This window comes from Lepidochelys olivacea, assembly GCF_965140295.1.
Source record: "Lepidochelys olivacea isolate rLepOli2 genome assembly, chromosome: 7".
Classification (NCBI taxonomy): domain Eukaryota; kingdom Metazoa; phylum Chordata; order Testudines; family Cheloniidae; genus Lepidochelys; species Lepidochelys olivacea.
Genome location: NC_140417.1, coordinates 112,318,409 through 112,334,139, shown reverse-complemented (window position 1 = coordinate 112,334,139; position 15,731 = coordinate 112,318,409). Strand labels below are relative to the sequence as shown.

The following is a 15,731-nucleotide window of genomic DNA, read 5'->3' as shown; positions in this document are numbered from 1 at the left end:
GAAACCTTAAGCCTGTAGTTTTCTAGGGTTCTGTTGTTCCATCCTGAGCAGAAGAGGGATCTGATATTGGGGCAGAGGAATCACAGTGAGAGCGTCTGACATAAAGAGCAAAGAAGAAAGTGAGAGGGTTAGTAGGAAGGACCAAAAGGCAGCGGGATGTTCTCCCCTCCTCCTCCAAACCGATGCCAGCAAACATATCAGATCTGGCCACAAAGAAGAGGGATAAGAAATGACAAAGTTACAATACTAATTATTACTCGCGTAGAACAGTGTCACGTCTGAACAATTCATTTTCCCGTGGATCTTTGAAGAGTTATTCAGAAAATTCTGATATCAGGATTTGGTTAAATACTCATTTATAGTCAAATTTGAGTGCAGCTCTATATACACACAGCATTCATTTGTAGTGAGAATGAGAGACTGTGGAAATAGCTGGACTGGGGAAAAAAATAAAAATAAAAGAACGGCATCAAAGATCAGATTTGTGGAATAGCATCATTAGTAAAAGTCAAAAGAAATTATACTTCAGCATTGTAATACAGGGCTGTCTCTGGCATATCCCGTTGCTACAAGACATATCTGTGTCTAACTGTTGTTCATCCTGTTAACCATTTTTAGCAAGGCTTTAGTTTTTCTAATGACAGTTAAAATCACCAACACGGATGAACTGATCTGGATAAAAACGGAGCTCTAAATTTTGTGTCTGAAGTTCCATGATTCATGAACATTTATGATTTTTTATATATTCGGTTTTCTCTCTTTCATATGCAGGATCCTAGCAAAATGTGTTTTTCCCATTGCCTCTGCTTTGGAAATCTATACGAGAAACTAAAAGTATATTGAGGAGATACTCAGTGTTTTGTGGAAGGTTAAACCAAAATGTGCCTCGACCAAGAAAGAGGTTCATAAATTTCCCCTTTGGTATTATTTGGACTTCTAAGCAGAAGCATTTAGAATTTAATTTGTGTTTACACTTTAACTGGTCTATATTTACATTGGTTTAACTCAAAGTTGGTGAAAATAGTACTTTGTCATCAGTCCAAATAAGAGTTTCCTCTTCTGCAAAAAGGGGTTCACAGGACCAAATTAGATTCCTGCACAATTAATGCATCTCACCAAATTCTTGTAGAGTAGCAAATTATAGTATTTTTCTTGAAAACAAGTTGAAGTGCTGCATATCAGGAGAATACAGATGTTTTTATAACACAAGGGTAACTGATTCAATGTTACTGAGTAGAGACATAGTCAAACTGGAATTTTAATAATTTAGATGGAAACAACATGCTTGGAACATTGCTGTGCAATGAAATCTATGTAATTACATGCATTTTTAACAAGTATACAGTTGTAGGCCACATGTCCATTTAACTAGTTTGAGGTTTTTAAAGGTTCTGGACAGATTCCTCATTTTAGAAGTTCTTAATTTTCTACTCTTAAAAACAATTTATTTTGCTAAAAATGAAAAATATAGATAAATTACAGATGATTTGCTTTATTGTGACTGATAGTTTTTTACTGTAGTTCACTGTACACCTTTCTTGTGTATTATAACATATGCTTTTTCCCAAGAAATATAAGCAATTTGTTTTTGAGACTCCTGTTTAAAACTCCAGCTCATAATCAAGAGGTAGATGCATGACAGAAAATGTAATGGTTGATTAGATGCAAAACTCATCACTGACATTGAAAAATTAAATGTAAAATATAAAAATGTTCATACAATCTATTATCATGTCATGTAAAATATCTATTTATTGACAAAAGCAATGAAATTAAGAGTTAAGCCTGTCCTCGTTTTTTATCATCATTTTGTGCCTAGGTACAAATGCCATCATGGAATAGACTAATAGTCTAACAAGAGTAGTATCCTGTCTGTAATGGAGGCCAATGTAAAATACTTCAGATAAAGACAACAGACTGCTTATAATGCTCCTAATTATTGATATTGTGTGAAAAGAATGTCTTTCCTGACCACACATGGTGATCTGTTTAATACTTGAAGCTTGGGTATTGATAACTATTGTAGCTACAGGAGCCATTATTATATGTATAAATGTCTACTTCTAGGCATACTAATCCTAATCCAGTCCTAATGTCTGAGGCTAGGTATTGCAGGGTTTTGAATTGGTCACTTTCACACTGTGAGGTATATCCTCTCCAGCAGACCATAACTTCTCTTTTGAAGTTGAAGAATCAATAATGTAATAAATACGACTACACAAATGATGTCAAGTTTCCTAAGTAGGCCACCAGAATAAATTGCAAAGAATTGAATAATGTACTTGAACATCATAGCAAGACAAAATCATTTTCCTATCACAACCTGAAGTTGTCTTTCCCTCTTCCAGATTTAGTCAGATAAGTGATATCTGGCATTTTTTAAGATCAGATGTGGCTCATAACATCATAATTCATGCATTCAGATACAGCTGTTATGCTTGAAATTCCCTCCTGTGTTCTAGCTTTACCAGTCTCTGACCTAGGAAGTAAATTCTGGACGAAAAGACAAGAAAACACCTGAAAAATGCTGCCAATGCTGATTTAGTCTTCAAGTGTTGTAGGTCCAACTGTGCTCAAATATTATTATTATTTATACAGTAACATAGGTATGCCGGGTGCCTTACCAATGTGTAACAAAGACACATCTCTACCTAGCAAAATGACAGGTTTCAGAGTAGCAGCCGTGTTAGTCTGTATTCGCAAAAAGAAAAGGAGTACTTGTGGAACCTTAGAGATTAACCAATTTATTTGAGCATAAGCTTTCGTGAGCTACAGCTCACTTCGTCGGATGCATCTGATGAAGTGAGCTGTAGCTCATGAAAGCTTATGCTCAAATAAATTGGTTAGTCTCTAAGGTGCCACAAGTACTCCTTTTCTTTTTACATCTCTACCTAGAAGAGCTTAAAATTTATCTTACAGATGCATAGTAGGGTATGGGGAGTGTAGTATGAGGAGGAAAAGGCAGCAGCCATAAAAGTTCATGATGGGAGAGATTTTCAAAAGTATTTAAGTGAATTAGGCACCCCATTCCCATTGAATTTAATATGAATTAGGTGCCTAACTCCTTGAGGCCCCTTTGAAGATCCCCTAGATATACTGATGTTATACGCTTGTTATGTTCTGTAGTCCTATCATATTCACTCTGTTTTATAACTAATTGTACATCTAGACCCCTGTTCCTGAAGGAGTTGGAGTGGACTAGAAATGTCTCATATTGGCTGGCTGGAGGAAAGCAGCATCTGACTGTATGCAGAAATTGCAGCAGGCCCCTCAGAGCACAAGGATATTTGTATAGTGCGTCGCCAAATATTTTAAGGCTTGCTATTTTATTTGCCTTATCCCAGAACTGTTGGCTTTTGTATCTTGCAAATTGACAGAATCAGCAAATTTCTTAGAGGACCCTGAACTGTAACTGTCCTCAATCCCAGCAGATTGACAAGAGGCAGCTCATTCCCCTGAAAAATAAGTCTACTATAAGAGTAAGGTTGTGTTTAGCCTACTACAGATGGTGGCTACCAAAGTAACAAGGATTTGGAAGTATCTCTCTGAAGTCAGACACAAAGGAACCTCAGCTGTCCTATCTACTAGCATATCACCACTGACCTCCATTCTTGTATTATTAATTATTATTTATTTGTATGGACACTGTCCCATATTTTTATTTATTTCAATGTAAATTATGTATATAATAAAAAGACATATTCCCTGCTGTCTTTATTGTCTTCCCATATTTTGCTGAGAAGGAGTTACCATCATCCCTCAAGAAATGGGAAATTATGGGGTCACTTGCCCAAAGTGATTTCCCAGTTGTTATTTGCAAGCTGTTCTAATTCTACAGGCAATACCAGCCCACAACATACACACACAAAGCAAGAAGAGGAGTTCTCAAAAATTCTTTTGATGTCTCTGTTCTTCTGGAGAAGTGTGTTAAGGGTTAGCCAGGCATTAGGTCTTCTTGCTGTTCCCTCATCTTTGAAGATAACTAATGGGGAAAGTGTGTTAGTTGGTTACTCTAGAAAATCGGAGAATTTATTAGGGTTGAAAAAGACTTCAGGAGGTCATCTAGTCCAATCCCCTGCTCAAAGCAGGACCAACACCAACTAAAAACCTCTAAGGATGGAGATTCCACCACCTCCCTAGGTAACCCATTCCAGTGCTTCACCACCCTCCTAGTGAAATAGTGTTTCCTAATATCCAACCTAGACCTCCCCCACTGCAACTTGAGACCACTGCTTCTTGTTCTGTCATCTGCCACCACTGAGAACAGCCTAACTCCATCCTCTCTGGAACCCCCCTTCAGGTAGCTGAAGGCTGATATCAAATGCCCCTTCACTCTTCTCTTCTACAGACTAAATAAGTCCAGTTCCCTCAGCCTCTCCTCGTAAGTCATGTGCCCCAGCCCCCTAATAATTTTCATTGTCCTCCGCTGGACTCTCTCCAATTTGTCCACATCCCTTCTGTAGTGGGGGGACCAAAACTGGACACAGTACTTCAGATGTGGCCTCACCAGTGCCGAATAGTCACTTCCCTCGATCTGCTGGCAATGCTCCTACTAATACAGCCCAATATGCTGTTGAACTTCTTGGCAAGGAGCGCACACTGCTGACTTATATCCAGCTTTTCGTCCACAGTAATCCCCAGGTCCTTTTCTGCATAACTTCTGCCTAACCACTCGGTCCCCAGCCTGTAGCAGTGCCTGGGATTCTTCCTTCCTAAGTGCAGGAGTTTGCACCTGTCCTTGTTGAACCTCATCAGCTTTCTTTTGGCCCAATCCTCCAATTTGTCTCGGTCACTCTGGACCCAATCCCTACCCTCCAGCATATCTACCTCTCCCCTCAGCTTAGTGTCATCTGCGAACTTGCTGAGGGTGCAATTAATCCCATCATCCAGATCATTGATAAAGATGTTGAACAAAACTGGCCCCAGGACCGACCCCTGGGGCACTCCGCTTGATACCGGCTGCCAACTAGACATTGAGCCGTTGATCACTACCCGTTGAGCCTGACAATCTAGCCAGCTTTCTATCCACTTTATAGTCCATTCATCCAATCCATACTTTTGTAACTTGCTGGCAAGAATATTCTGGGGAGACCATATCAAAAGCTTTGCTAAAGTCAAGATATATCACATCCACCGCTTTCCCTGTGTCCACAGAGCCAGTTATCTCATCATAGAAGGCTATCAGGTTGGTCAGGCATGACTTGCCCTTGGTGAATCCATGTTGACTGTTCCTGATCACCTTCCTCTCCTCCAAGTGCTTCAAAATGGATTCCTTGAAGACCTGCTCCATGATTGTGCCGGGGACTGAAGTGAGGCTGACTGGTCTGTAGTTCCCCAGGTTCTCTTTCTTCCCTTTTTAAAATATGGGCACTATATTTGCCTTTTTCCAATTGTCCGGGACCTCCCCCGATCACCACGAATTTTCAAAGATAATGGCCAATGGCTCTGCAATCACATCAGCCAACTCCCTCAACACCCTTGGATGCATTAGATCTAGACCCATGGACTTGTGCATGTCCAGCTTTTCTAAATAGTCCTTAACCTGTTCTTTCACCACTGAGGGCTGCTCACGTCCTCCCCATACTGTGTTTCCCAGTGCAGCACTCTGGGAGCTGACCTTGTCGGTGAAGACTGAGGCAAAAAGACCAGAGAGTACTTCAGCTTTTTCCACATCATCTATCACTATGTTGTCTCCCCCATTCAGTAAGGGTCCCACACTTTCCCTGACCTTCTTCTTGTTGCTAACATACCTGTAGAAACCTTTCTTGTTACCCTTCACATCCCTTGTGAGCTGCAACTCCAGTTGTGCCTTGGCCTTCCTGATTACACCCTAGCATGCTCTAGCAATATTTTTATATTCCTCTCTAGTCATATGTCCAAATTTCCACTTCTTGTAAGCTTCCTTTTTGAGTTTAAGTTCACCGAAGATTTCACTGTTAAGCCAAGCTGGTTGCCTGCCATATTTGCTATTCTTTCTGCACTTCAGGATGGTTTGTTCCTGCGCCCTCAATAAGGCTTCTTTAAAATACAGTCAGCTCTCCTGGACTCCTTGCCCCCTCATATTAGCTTCCCAGGGGATCCTGCCCATTAGTTCCCTAAGGGAGTCTAAGTCTGCTTTTCTGAAATCCAGGATCCGTATTTTGCTACTCTCCTTTCTTCCTTTTGTGAGGATCCAGAACTCAACCATCTCATGGTCACTGCTGCCTAGGTAACAGGGACCCAGCAGGCAGCCCATGAAGATATCAGAAAGCAGAAGATATTTAAAAGTAAATTAGGGTTTGGAGGGTGTTGGGCTTATTGTGGAGTTTTTTTAATCTATGCAAATCATCTCAGGTATGCGCATGTATCTCACCCAAGTTAGCTTTCACACTGACACCCACCCTCAATAGTTGAATATTACCTGGTTTGGCAGTTGTATGTGATTTTCACATTAATGTCATTAAAACATAATAAAAATAATGCATTTTTGTAACATCTTATGACTGAGCTCTCAAAGGGCTTTAGAATTTATTTTTTAATGTAGACTCACAACACCTTTGTGATCCATAAGAGAAAAGTGTTATCCCTGTTTCACAGAGGCATAAGGTAGTTAAGTGACTTGCTGAAGGTAACACAGGAAGTCTGTGGTAGGAACACCCTGGCCTTTGTGGCCCTCAGTTGTGTAAATTAATTTCAAGACAATCCTTTGTCCTCTAATTGAGAAAAGAGTGTTAATGACGAAGTAGGAGCTATTGCCTTTAGAAGTGTCACTGGATCTTTAAAATTCCACCTGAGCATCAGAACTAGGTAGAAATATTCTTGGTGCAATGTCTCAGAGAAAGGATGAGAGAATAGTTCCAGTGAATGCCCAGAAACACCTGTATCATCATCTGTTTTGAAAGTTAAACTCCCAAGCAATATAGTTTTTGATTCAGTATATGTTTCCTAACTCTAAATAATGAATGTATGCTGATTCAGTATGCATTCACACAGGTTAACAAGGAATGTGAACCATTATATCAAACTAAGATATAACTGAAAAAAGCACTAAATGGTTTGGATTTGATGAACCAAGATATCTCCATATATAAAAAGTGCTTTATAGTCCTGAAATAATAAAAAAAGGGCAGAACCCAGTTAAAATTCCCAATATGGAATTACAGGTAGTAATTCCCATCATTTACTCAGTATGTTTTAAAACTGTTTAGATCCATTTGCATGAGCTTTAGTGGGCATTGGGCTGTGTGATGCAAATGAGTCCATTGTACTAATGCAATGACACTTTGTCCATTACTACACTTAGCTTGTACAAAGAAAAGGAGTACTTGTGGCACATTAGTCTACTCCTTTTCTTTTTTGTGAATACAGACTAAGACGGCTGCTACTCTGAAACCTTAGCTTGTACAGTATCTTTTTAAAAAGTCAACAAATGAAACTGAAGTAACAGTGCAAAGTGCTGAAGGTTGAAACTGTTGGTTTAATAGCATACTATTGACCCAGTCTTTTCTCTTGTAAATCTCTCAACCTCAGTCACAATGCTGTCGTTCTGTTTTCATTGCTTCATGTGACCTTAACCAGTTTCTTTTTTCTTTTTTTTTTTGTTAGGATAGCAAACAAACCTAATTGATCTTTTTGAGCTCTAGTTATTGTAGTGTCCTCAACATTATAGATGGTCTGGTTCTACATAACAATGAAAATGCCTACAGTTTAATCTAATGAAGACATTTATCTAGAATTTTATCTCCCGATAATATATATTTAAATGGAAGAATGTTTTTCAGTTATCTGGATAGTCATGCATAGCAGATCATCTTTAACACCATCAATTTTAACAAAAGGCATATTTATGAACTCAATAATATTTTCATTAAAATTAATTATAGAGGAAAAATTTTAAATTTGCCAGCAAATAAGACCAAGTTTTAACATGTTAATTTCTGGAAAAATGCACCACAAAACCAGTGATATACCTGAGATACATCAGTGATATTTTCATTCTTTGGACCGATGACCTAAACTCCCTTATAGATTTCCATCACGAATTCTATAACCACCACCCATCCACCAAACTGTTTCTAGAACACTCTTACATCAGCATCAACTTCCTGGCAACCACAATCAACTTCAGTAATGGAATCCCACAGACAGTTATATTCAGGAAATGCATGAACCACCGCACTCATCTTCACAGATCCACTCATTACCCCAGACACGTCAAGAAGTTTGTTATCTACAGCCATGTACTGTGATACCACAGAATAACACAATAAAAAACTTCTTCACCAAACACCACCACTTGACCAGAGAAGTAGGTCCCATCATGGAACAGGCCACCCCAAGAGAACCTGCTTCAATATGGGAGGGAAAAAAATCCACCAATTGCACACCCCTAGTAGTCACCTACTACACCACACTGGTACCTATATAGGATATCAGCGAACAGTTACAACCCATATTTGATGGGGACCACATCCTGAAAGAAATCTTTCATGAATCCCTTCTTCTGGCCTTCAAACAACAACCTCGCCAAGCTCATCGTCAGAAGCAAGCTTCCAGCAGACTGGGACTGACCAACTCAAAGCAGCACCAGACCCTGTCATAACAACAGATGCAAAATCTGAAGACATATTTCCACTGTTATGATGATCAACACCCCCCACAACATACCTTTCAAGACCCACGGGTCCTACACATGCCTATCACAACACATGGTATACCTCATCCAGTGTATCAAATGCCCCAACAACAACTATGTGGATGACACCAAACAATTGCTATGCTTTTGAATGAACTCACACAGAAAAAATGAAGACAAAGACATCCTATCACCTAGGGGCAAATACTTCTCACAAGATGATCAATCCATATCTGACCTCTCAGTCCGTGTCCTCACAGGAAATCTGGCCAGCATCTTCAAAAGACAAGGTTAGGAGCTTAAATTCATAGGTCTGCTGGACACTAAAATTATGGACTCAGTAGCAACACTAGCTGTTCTAATGAGACACAAAATCTGTAACTCATTAACCCTCCTTTGTACTAAGACTGCAGAGGTGTTAGTTGCTCACTTCATCTTGAATTGTCTCTTGCAGTATGTGTTAACTGCTTATGCTTAACAAACTGTTCCACCTTGAAACTCTAATTACCTTTCCCAGACCTGAAGAAGAGCTCTGTGTAGCTCAAAAACTTCACCTGTAGAAGTTGAGCTAATAAAAGATAGGTTTCAGAGTAACAGCCGTGTTAGTCTGTATTCGCAAAAAGAAAAGGAGTACTTGTGGCACCTTAGAGACTAACCAATTGATTTGAGCATAAGCTTTCGTGAGCTCACGCTCAAATAAATTGGTTAGTCTCTAAGGTGCCACAAGTACTCCTTTTCTTTTTAATAAAAGATACTAACTCACTAACCTTGTCTCTCTCCTATCCTAAGATCAATAAGGCTACAAACAACACTGCAAACAGTTTCTTACTCTAAGAGATAGTGTAGTCTTACATCAGTTCGTATGTAGCTCTATACACTCTAGCAAAACATTTAAACATCCCAGCATGGGTATTTCCATTTAAATCTGATTACAGTGAAATAAAACTATAGCTATTAAAGGCTTAGGAGAACTACAAATACAAGCAGTAAAAAAAGACAGTTAGTAAATGAGGTAGTAAAACATTTGAGCAGGGCAAACAGTTTATAGTGCTCAGTCTTCCTGTAGCAGACTGTTCTATTCAATACAGACCCATGCACTGTTCCCTGAACTGCACTTAAACCTGCAATTAACCTTTCACGCCTAATGAAGCTGTTTTGCTGGAAAATTAAAATATATTGTAGTGCCTGTTTTTACAGAGACTGGGAGGAGAGTATCTCAGAATGAATGACTTTTCAGAGGCTTTTGTTGAAAAGCAAAATTAAAGTGCTGTGTTTGTATACAAATTGGGAATGCACTTTGCAAGGCAATCTCATTTGATGTGCTGTATTTTATTCCTGTACTTATTAATTGTTTTACGTAATTGTTAAAACAACAGCAGCATACCCACCCACCAGTAATTTTATGATTAGGCAGCTACTGCTTGACAATCAACTATTACCATTTAACTTCCATTAGGAAAGATTATATTTCTAAAAAAAGATAACCAAGTTCATATTGTATTCTCTCATATTTTTTCTCATTATGAATGCATTTTTCTTTAAAAACCTACGTACTTTACAGTGACATATTTGGCCAAGCTCCCTTTTTAATTATCTTTCCATACATATCTGTAAAACAAGTTAAAGATTGTTTTTTCCAGCAAGGATTATGAAAATAACCTGACGTAGTTCTATGCAGCTAAAACAAATTGGACTAAGAAATAGAACTAATTCTGTGACTGGACTTGAATTTCCAGACCTCAGATCATTAGAGGTTCTTCCCTGTGCGTGGATGCTCTTTACTGACACCCTACCGAGAGATAAGAAGAAATGAGATAGTGTTGTGGTTTGGCACATATTAAGGCTACGTCAGCAAAACTCATGTCGCTCAGGGGTGTGAAAAAAACACCCCGCAGAGTGACATATGTTTCGTCAGCATAAGTGGTAGTGTGCACAGCGCTACATCGGCGGGAGAGCTTCTCCCACCGACATAGGTGTTCATTGGGGTTGGTTTAAGCATGTCACCGGAAGAATCCTCTCCCATCGGCATGGAGCAGCTACATGAGAGATCTTACAGCTGTGCAGCTGCCTCAGTCCAGCTTTGCCTCTGTAAAGTCTCTAGTTTAGATAAAGCCTAATATCTAAAGAACACAGGTAAACTAAACTGGCCGTGAAACTGGAGGTGACAGATGTTGAGCATCATAGGATTTACATTTCCAGCTTTAATCATCTTAAATATATTAGATTTTTGGCATTTTAGGAACAAAAGTCTACAAAATAAAGGTGAAGTTTACAATAAATATTTAAACCCCAGCATTTTAATCAAATCTTCAGTTGTATTTTGATGTAAATTCTGCTTGCCTGCAGCATCTGTGCATCATCTTGACTTGGTAAATGAAATTCCTTTAGACCGCCAGTCTGAAATAATGAATTGTTCCCCTAGTTAATTGTATTGCTTTGATAACAAGGAACTGTGCTGGGCCTAGAGAACACAATAAGTAAATTTCATCAGATGATTTGTGTGACGTTTTGAAAAATGATCTTTTGGAGTGACCTGATTTTAATGGAACTCTAACAGCATGCCAACATGTCCCAGAATGAAGCATTAGATTTGAAGGAAACAGTGTTTCTTATATGTTAGTTATGCAGAGTGGGGTGAGCAGCATGCAACCAAGCATACTAAAAAAATATATATATATATAAGAATAATTGGAAGAAGTGTTTTCCTCCTAATATACAATCCATTTAACATACTAGCTAAGCCTAGCTGTTAAAAACAGAGTCACATATAGGGAAGCATCAAAAATGTCACTTAGATTTTATCCCTGGCTTTAGTTACACCAGCTATTGATAATGTTTTAAAGGTACCTCAAAGATAGCTTATAATTTCATTTATCAATGTCAAATTTTAGGGATCGCTAACTAATGCCAGGAAATGAGTGTGTGTGTGAAAAATTACTTAATCTTGGCCCTTGCATATCCTGAAACTGAAAAATGATAATAGTACTTAACACTTCTACAGCATATAGCACTTTGCATTTTCAGAGTTGTATGCACATTAACTAATTAAATCTTGCAACATCTTTGTGAGATAGGGAAGATACTATTACAGTTTTGGATTAGCACAGAATTTCCAGTATATCGGCAACCTGAACCACTTGGTTTCTTTCTCGCAATTTATTTGATGTAAGTAAAGCAGACTTTAGAGTCACAAAGAAACACTGAAAATTATATCTTGTCACTTATAATCAGCTAGGTGATGCAGTGAGATAATGTGTGAGGAATTACACTTAAAATTGGATTTTGTGATAGATAAAACTCAGTCCATGTAAAAGCAATAATACACGTTATTTGTTACAAATACTGGAAGCTATCTTAAAAGGTCCTAGAGTGGATTAGCAGTGGCACTGTATGCAACTAAGGAGCATTGAGTGAGCTCTAAGGGGAAGCCTTTACTGTGTTTGTCAATATTACTTAAATTAGTTATGGTTATATTGGTCCCCGAATGTTGTGAAATCAAGAATCAATTACTCTATCAGAGTTTGAAAAATAAAACAATGTGTTTTTGTGAGTTGTTACTGTTAATATTTTACATAAACTATTACTATCATGTTTTACTATCTGTTAACAACCCATCTATAATTTCTCTGATTTTATGTCTCCTATGATAAGACCTCTGATATACCAAGATCAAATCATTTTTTCATCTTCATCCTTATTTTTAATTCCCCAAAGCCATTAACAATTTCACACCACTGGCCAAGGGAATGGGACAAGTTTATAAAGAAAGTACATGTTTTGTATTAAAAATGTCTGTCTGCTTTGCTGAGGCTGTGTTTAATGGTTTTCTTAAAGCTGGTCTCTTTCTTTGATTAAAGCTATTTGGACTAAAAACATCCTTTGATTACAGTTCCAGTGAAATATTGTAGTTTGCTTCTTCATTCTACTATGTTATCACATCCGTTTCTCTTTAAACTATTAGGCTAATTCTGTTAGTGTTTTTATACAGATGAACTTCAGTATTAAAGTTACTTGCTACGTAAAAGGTTTGTAGATGCTTACAAGTTGTCTGTCACTTTTTCTTGCACTTGGTTTTCCACAATCCATGTAGCTTTTACTTTAGTACATGTATTAGCAAGTTGCAGACACGAAGTATGGACAGACTGCAAGCAGCTACCAATATGTTTCTTTGATAAACAAGTGTTGCAAGGTTTCACACAGTATAACTGAGAATAGAATTTGGCCCTAAGGCTTTACTTGGTTTCTACCATGCTCACACTGTTTACAAAAAAAATGACAAGTTACGTTTTGTTGTTGTCATTTATATTACAGTAGCACCTAAAATCTCATCTGAACTCAGGGTCCCACTGTGCAAGGCACTGTGGAAACACATAGTAAAAGACAGTCCCTGTCCCAAAGAACTTCTGTCTACGTAGACAAGACAAACAAAGGAAACAGAGGCACAGAGTGGTGAAGTGGCTTGCCCAAAGTCACATAGGAGGTCAGAGGCAGAGAAAAGATGGAACCAAGGCCTTCTCATTTCCAGCCTAGCACCCTATCACCACACCACACTACTTCCCCCCCCCCCCCCTTTTGTTCCTGATTACAAGAAAAACATATTAGATCATAGGAAAATGTTTGTTAGCTTCCCATCTCACTTTGAAATAGCCGATGACTTACTGGAAAGGTACAAAAGACTGGACATGAAAGGAACCGACACAATGCTGTGGAAGTCTTCTCACCACTGGGCACTAAATTGTGTTTTGTTTTGTTTTTTTTTTATTTTTCTTACAGGTCTTGCAATTGCAAGTGCATTGATAGACATTTCCCAACAGAAGCCTGCAGACTGTAAAGATAAGAGTTCAGGAATCAGAAATCGAAAACATCATCTTTCAACACGTCAAGGAACTTGTGTCTGAGGTCCAGAAAATGTACTTGTACATTCTGTAATGTTTTCCTTTTAAATGGCTTCCATTGAAAGCTATACTACAGCCTCAGTTTTTATGGAGGCAAACCTATGGATTATGATGACGAAGATGATGATGATAAGTAATGTTTCCTGTTATATTCACACTTGCAGCCTGCTATTCCCCACAGCAGAACAACCTTATGGCAAATATGAGTCTATTTGATGAGTTTATTTAGAAATAAACTAAATACTTGTCTCGATGCTGAGTATATATTGCAGCGGGGTGGATATTGAGTACATCTAGGAAAGACTACACATTGTTTTGTAATGTAGAAGGGAATTGTATAATTGAAAACTAAACTATTCACAGGAAACTAAAAGACATTTTTGTAGAGCTTAATGTAATGGTGAGAATTGTACAGTTTTCTTCTCTTAATGGGAGTTAAAATACTCTTACAGAAAGCAGGAACTGAAGATGCTGATGTGGATTTAGGGGTTGTTTTATCATTGCCCAAATCTGAAGGCAGATTTTGAATTAAGCAGTATGTAGGTGTAGCCAAGCAAATATGTATTTTGATGATCATATCATATAAAAACCTGATTAAAGCATATCATGGTACACATGTTCCTAAAGGCCCTGACATGCAATCTAGGCTACAACAGGATGATGAGTGGACTTCATAAGAAGTTTATTAGAATTCCGACTGATATGTACTGTAAAGAGTACATGTTGGTCTTCTATACCAACTAATTATCAGAGCTGATGGAGCATGGAAAATGCTGTCCTGAAATCAAGTTTCCTTTTTTTCCAAAAGCTCTCTCCAAGATTGCAAGCCTAAGGAGAGTTTAACTTGCTGTTACTTTGCAGCAGTATACCTGCTTTTGCTTCAACACTGTAATTTTCTAAAGTGACTGTAAATCATTGTCCTCACCTCCCAGCAAAAAGGTTGCACCTCAAACAGCACATTGACCCATCCATAATAATAATTAATAATACATTATGATATTCTTCTGACCTTCCTTTCCCAGCTGCAGAATTTCATCTGATCTTCACTTTCATCCTATTTCAAGAAATATCCTGCATACAAAATACATATAATAATAAACTTCCAAAAGCCAGCGTGATTTTGGTTCTCAGATCATCCCTCCAATATGGGACCTCACCAAATCAATGCTCAACAACAACAAAAAAGCTAACAGAAAAGCATCCTCTCTAGTAGGCCTTAGTCTAATAAGCTTACAGGAGCTTGTTTACCATGGTAAAAGCTCCAACAAACAGCTTCATATGGCCCTCGTCACTGTATTTTCAGTTAGTTATAATTCTGAAATACAGCAAAAGAAAAAGAGACTGTTAAGGGGGGGAGGTAGCAGATGGGTCTTATTTCTCCTTTATGCATTAAACATTGATGATGGTTTATGTGAAACCAATAGTTTTGTTAGATCTTGCTTGGAAGTGAAGTTTATCACCTCCACGGTTGCCAAGGTGCTAATGTAGGAGAGAGCCACAGAGGTATAAATGCCTCTTGTATATGATAGAGTTTTGGTAAATATGAAAGATATAAAAAGATAATTGATGTTTACTACTATAGCTGTATTTTTCATTTTCTTTTTTATTTTAGGAAGGTGATGACATTTTACTGTTTACAATTGACTACATAGTTACTTGCATGCCATGGTGGTACAGCAGCAGTCATAAACCCCTGTTGTGAGTTGATAGTGTTTATTTTGTAATGCCATTCATACATAAAACTATCCTGCTTAATTTGGATGAGGATTGAATGTAAAAATTAAATAAATATTAAAAGGAATGGTTGTACAAGATTATTAGGTTGCATCTTACCATGACTGCTATATTGTTTTGACAAATTGTACATTTATGAATTATGCTATAATTATTCCTTAGCTGGCATGATTGTTTCAGTATTTTCCTATCTTAAAATATGACATTCTTAAGCTAAAATAATGTCATCATGATATTGTGTTTTTATTGACTGTTCTAACCTCACTCCCTTATTTCTTAAAACCTAAGATTCATTTTTAAAGATTCTTTTGCAAATTTTCAGTCAATGCTACTTAAAACCTGGAAAAAAGTGTCTTCTGAAAATAGCTCCTTATGTTAGTTCTAATGCAGAGCTGCTTCAGGGAAAATAAGCCAGTAGAACTGGTGTGCATGGTGAATTAGCCATTCAAAAAGCAAAGAAATAAACCACTTGTCTGGAAATTTTCCCT

At 37.9% G+C, this 15,731-nt stretch overlaps 1 protein-coding gene across 3 annotated transcripts in view; it reads left to right on the top strand.

The window, feature by feature from the left end:
* The window catches only part of ATRNL1 (attractin like 1), a 1,099,511-nt gene extending 1,084,133 nt beyond the window's left edge, over window positions 1-15,378 (top strand). For all 3 annotated transcript variants that reach the window (XM_084633632.1, XM_084633634.1, XM_084633633.1), the window contains exon 30: window positions 13,388-15,378. In XM_084633632.1, coding sequence (XP_084489758.1) covers window positions 13,388-13,512 — 125 coding nt within the window. In that variant the 3' untranslated portion in view covers window positions 13,513-15,378. The remainder of the gene's footprint in view (window positions 1-13,387) is intronic.
* Window positions 15,379-15,731: the final 353 nt, after the last annotated feature.